We start from the raw sequence: 4,241 nt of genomic DNA, 5'->3' as shown, positions 1-4,241 counted from the left end.
TGTGTTTACTTTTTTAGTTTTGATTTTGAGCAGCAAATTTGGAGTTACATATTGGTGCTCACCAGGAATGCATAGGCAAAATTGTACAAATTTTCACTTGAAAGAATAGTGGCGATCTTGGGATTTTTTTTTGTTCAATTTTCAAACTGTAAATTTAATACACTTCATCTTCAGCATGTTTAGTGCCACTTTTGTAAGTAACCACGCCCCCGTCCAGGCCACGCCCCCGTCCAGGCCACGCCCCTTCCGCTTTTTTCATCACTCGCCATTGCCATGTATGATTGTGACATGTTTCAGTGTCCCCGACTTTTGGTTCAACAGATGTTGCAGGCGTGACGGTGTGTCCCCCCGTGGCCTTGGACGTTGGTGTGAGTCTCTTGTGTCGCCTCTTCGAACTGTGGAAGCAGGTACCAGCAGGCGTCGTCGCTCTGACAGAGTGGCTGCTGGGAGAAGAAGAAGGCAACGAGAAGGCATGTGAAGATGATGCCTCCAGTCTGGTAAAACAAAAAAAAAATTATAATAATAATTTCTTTATCATTTTCGTGGGAATGTCTCCACCAAGTAGTACAGTAGTTGATTGGATTGAAGAGCTTGTTCAGAGCAGCTCAGCCCCTCCCTTCACTCTTTTGATTTTAGTGTCTGCAGATTCCCTGCCTCATTTGTCCCTGTTCTGCCTTTTGGCTTGTTCTGCACCTTTGTGCATGTGACTAAAGACACAAATATGTGCGACTGTTTGTCAATATGCGCTGGACGTGTTAAAAACCAGTGGAGGTTGCTCATGTCATCGTGTTCACGGACCAATTTGTTTTGATTGAATAGGATGAAGAGGATTTCCTGTTTGAAAAGGGCAACCTTAACCTGTGGGCCGAGCCAGTCCAGTGGGTGACGCTGCTTCACAGACACCTCATTTCCCTCATTCTTAGCTCCCAGCAGACTAGAGACTCAGGACGTACCGACCAGGAGCAGGCTCACCAAATTGACACATTGGCCTTCAAGGCCCGAGCCAAACTGGTGAGCTCCAATCAAGCCCTGGATTCCCTCCCAGTCCTGCCCCAGTTCTCCTGCCCCATGGAACACGCCCGACTGGTACTGCAGCAGCAGAGGGCCACTCTGGCTCTGGATGTGCTGGACACCCTGAAAGGAGAAATTGAATAATATTGCAACGTTGGAAAAATCGGGAGACATTTTCTGGTGTGATATGAAAGTGACACCTCACAAAGTGTTTTTAATCATCTTATTTTTATCATCTGCTTTCCTCTTCTTTATTTTTATTTTTTGCCTGTTGTTAGCTGATGTCTGAAATTGACCATTTTGAGAGATACATTTGGAGCGGCTTCCACTCAAGTCACACATTGCAAGTCTACTTTGACTGACTTGACTTCCCTCGTGTTTAATAATCCATCCAATTGGACTTTGTTCTGTCCTTCCCTTACATAATGTAGAGGACAGCACAATAGACGATACTGTCTGTGTACATGTGTGCCCGTGTATCTTCACGGTGGCCGCATACACATTAACCCTTCTCCCTCCCTGGTATCCATGTTCCTTGTTACGGTAAACCTGACGTAATGTTTTGGAACTGCTCAACACGCCCCAATAAAAAGAGAGCTGTCTGATTTGGAGCGGTTCCTGTGAACAAGAACACATTCAATGGATTTCTCAAGAACTTCACCATGACTGTCCTTTAATTAAACTGTTTATCTCGACTGCAGAGAGTAAATGGGGCAAATGGTCCTGGAGCAGCTTGGAGCCTATTTTTAGGGTGCTTATAGTAGATTCCAAACTCTTATGTCATTTTTTTTCCCCTGCCTGCTTTCTCTTTCCTTCACCTCTCTCCCTTCATCAACTCTTGAGAGAATATTAAATCATGTCAGAGACTGAAAAATAACTGGATATATTTTTAGATCCTATTTTGCAATTATGGTCCTAAATTAAAAGGCTATAATGGTTACTGGTGTTGCAGAAACCAGTAATTTCTGGTAGCGCGCTGTGCATTTTACACCCAGTCGTATCTATTCCCTACCAACTTAGAGAGGTTCCTCTGTGTTTTGTGAAATGGACATTTCAAGGGATCATTCAGTAATTCATCTTCTAAGCGTGATGGCTTTGGAACCGGAGGGTCACAGTTCGAGTGGCAACTATCGAAGTTCGAGAGGTGCTGTTTGCTTCCTGACTACCGTAGTGGTTCTGAACTGCTCCAGATGATATGGTATATTGCGTTTTTGGATAGAATTGGTCCCTAATGAAGACCCAGGTACCAAATGCACAGCCAGCTGTCACAGTAGGGCCACATCATGTTGAGACATGAGGCAGATTATTGCTGTCTTCATGCTGAACAAGATCCTATTTGAGTTTAACAACACACGCACACGCACTAAAAATAGTGTCGTGGTTTGTCGCCGTGCAATATCTTGCTCAGCAGGGGGCGCACTGGTTTCTTTGATGACAGTTCCCAACACGCTCTCCAGGGGGCAGTGTTACACTGTTGTTTCACTTCGAAACCACATTCCTTCACTCTTGTGCTCCCAGACTCTGAAAAACAAGTTTGAAGAAGGGAGACTGCTGGGGGGGAAGGGGAGTTCTTAACCACAGTCGTTCTTTTATTTTTACTGAACTGTCGGAATCACAGATGCCCGTACTACATTTTAGTATTAAAAGTTACTGTGCGGAAAAATACAAAAGTTGGTCTTGTCGTTAGTTCTGACGGTCAAATTCGCCCATAGAATGAAACAGGCTGCCGTTACCCTCTTTCGTGGATTATGCAACGGGTAAATGCTAAAAATTGCCCTGCACTCTGCCTGGACTCCCTCCGTTCATACTTGCGGTCTCACCCTATCCACAGGGAAAGAGCGCAAGGGTGAGGCAGTTTCCTTCCATTACAAATGCATGCGCATGCTTCCAAATCAAGTGGGAGGGGGGGAGCTGCATTTATGCTGGTTAAAACCCCACAGGTTTGCAGGAAGGCTGTATGTGTGAGGGTACATTTCCTATAATCCCGATCGTAGCTCCCTAGAATTAAGGAGGAAGATGTGGTGGTTTCAATTGAAGTCCAATCTCCCTTAATTTGGATGTGGCGTGTGTTTGAAACAGCAAAACAAAACAAAATAAAAAAAAAAAACAAAACTTGAGGGTTGTGGTGATGGACGGTGAAAGGGGAGTGGCTTTGGGGTTGAATTTCAAGGCGTGGTGTCAAAGAATAGGCGACCAACCGGTGAATGGATGTTTTTTCAAACGAGAAGACGGAAAAGAGGAGGTGGCTCAGGCCAAAGTTTTCTACGACTTAGCTCACGTCGCCCCTCCCCGGCCACCGGCAGGCATTTATAGTCCGCAAAAAGGGGCTTGAGCCCGCAGTGAAGTACTTTTGGCTCAACGCTTCTTCAGTGGAAGGAATCACATCCATCTACTACTCAACAACACACAAAAAAAAAAAAATCCCCATTCTCGTTTGCCTTCGTCGGGTATAAAGTCCGCCGGTTGTTTTTAAGCAACTTTCCAGATCATTTCCCCTCAACCAAAAAGCAGTCGTGGCACAAACCAGCGCTCGTCGCAGTGCAGCCTGCTCGTTCCTCCATGAAAGAAGGAGTGCACCAGCAAATTTGGGGAAACGACGACATGTCTGCGACCGTCTTGTCCGCCTTCTACGACATGGACATTCTTTACAAGGTACGGCTGCTCGCTTGATTTGAGATGAATGCATATCGCAACAAGTTGCAACCCAATGCCATGTGAGTGGAGTGCATCGCTAACATGTCGGCCGTTCTCTCCCGCAGCAGGATAAAAGCACGAACATGAACGCCCTTCACATCAACAGCATGCTGGACAAGAAGGCGGTCGGAGCCCCGGTTACCTCTGCGGGCTCCTGCGGCCCCTTCACACCGGGATTTTTCCGTCGAAACTCCACCAGCAACGTGGAGGCGATGAACAACGGCAACAAGTACACCATGAGCTCCTCTTACAGCAGCCTGAAGGAGAACACGCCGAGCGGAACGACCACTCTCATGAACAAGGAAAACAAGTTCCGCGACCGCGCGTACAGCGAGAGCGGAGAGCGGGCCGTGCTGCAGCAGAAGGCCGGCTCTCAGATCAACTCCACCCGCTACAAGACCGAGTTGTGTCGACCCTTCGAGGAGAACGGCTCGTGCAAGTACGGCGAGAAGTGTCAGTTCGCCCACGGCTACCACGAGCTCAGGAGCTTGTCCCGCCACCCCAAGTACAAAACGGAGCCGTGCCGCACCTTCCAC

The 4,241-nt window shown here is 47.2% G+C and overlaps 2 protein-coding genes across 4 annotated transcripts in view; both read left to right on the top strand.

Moving 5' to 3' along the window:
• The window catches only part of thada (THADA armadillo repeat containing), a 79,908-nt gene extending 78,286 nt beyond the window's left edge, over positions 1-1,622 (top strand). For all 3 annotated transcript variants that reach the window (XM_019882018.1, XM_019882017.1, XM_019882016.1), the window contains 2 exons: positions 322-497; positions 820-1,622. In XM_019882018.1, the coding sequence (XP_019737577.1) occupies positions 322-497; positions 820-1,155 (512 nt within the window). In that variant the 3' untranslated portion in view covers positions 1,156-1,622. The remainder of the gene's footprint in view (positions 1-321; positions 498-819) is intronic.
• A 1,534-nt stretch (positions 1,623-3,156) lies between these two features.
• zfp36l2 (zinc finger protein 36, C3H type-like 2) overlaps positions 3,157-4,241 on the top strand; it is a 3,591-nt gene continuing 2,506 nt past the window's right edge. Inside the window, 2 exon segments of the mRNA XM_019882019.1 lie at positions 3,157-3,663; positions 3,771-4,241. The exon segment at positions 3,771-4,241 is cut by the window's right edge and continues 50 nt beyond it. Coding sequence (XP_019737578.1) covers positions 3,571-3,663; positions 3,771-4,241 — 564 coding nt within the window. The 5' untranslated portion in view covers positions 3,157-3,570.

The sequence above is a fragment of the Hippocampus comes genome, unplaced genomic scaffold (genome assembly GCF_001891065.2).
Source record: "Hippocampus comes isolate QL1 unplaced genomic scaffold, H_comes_QL1_v1.1 scaffold36, whole genome shotgun sequence".
NCBI classification, from domain to species: domain Eukaryota; kingdom Metazoa; phylum Chordata; class Actinopteri; order Syngnathiformes; family Syngnathidae; genus Hippocampus; species Hippocampus comes.
This window is presented reverse-complemented; position numbering and strand designations above follow the sequence as displayed.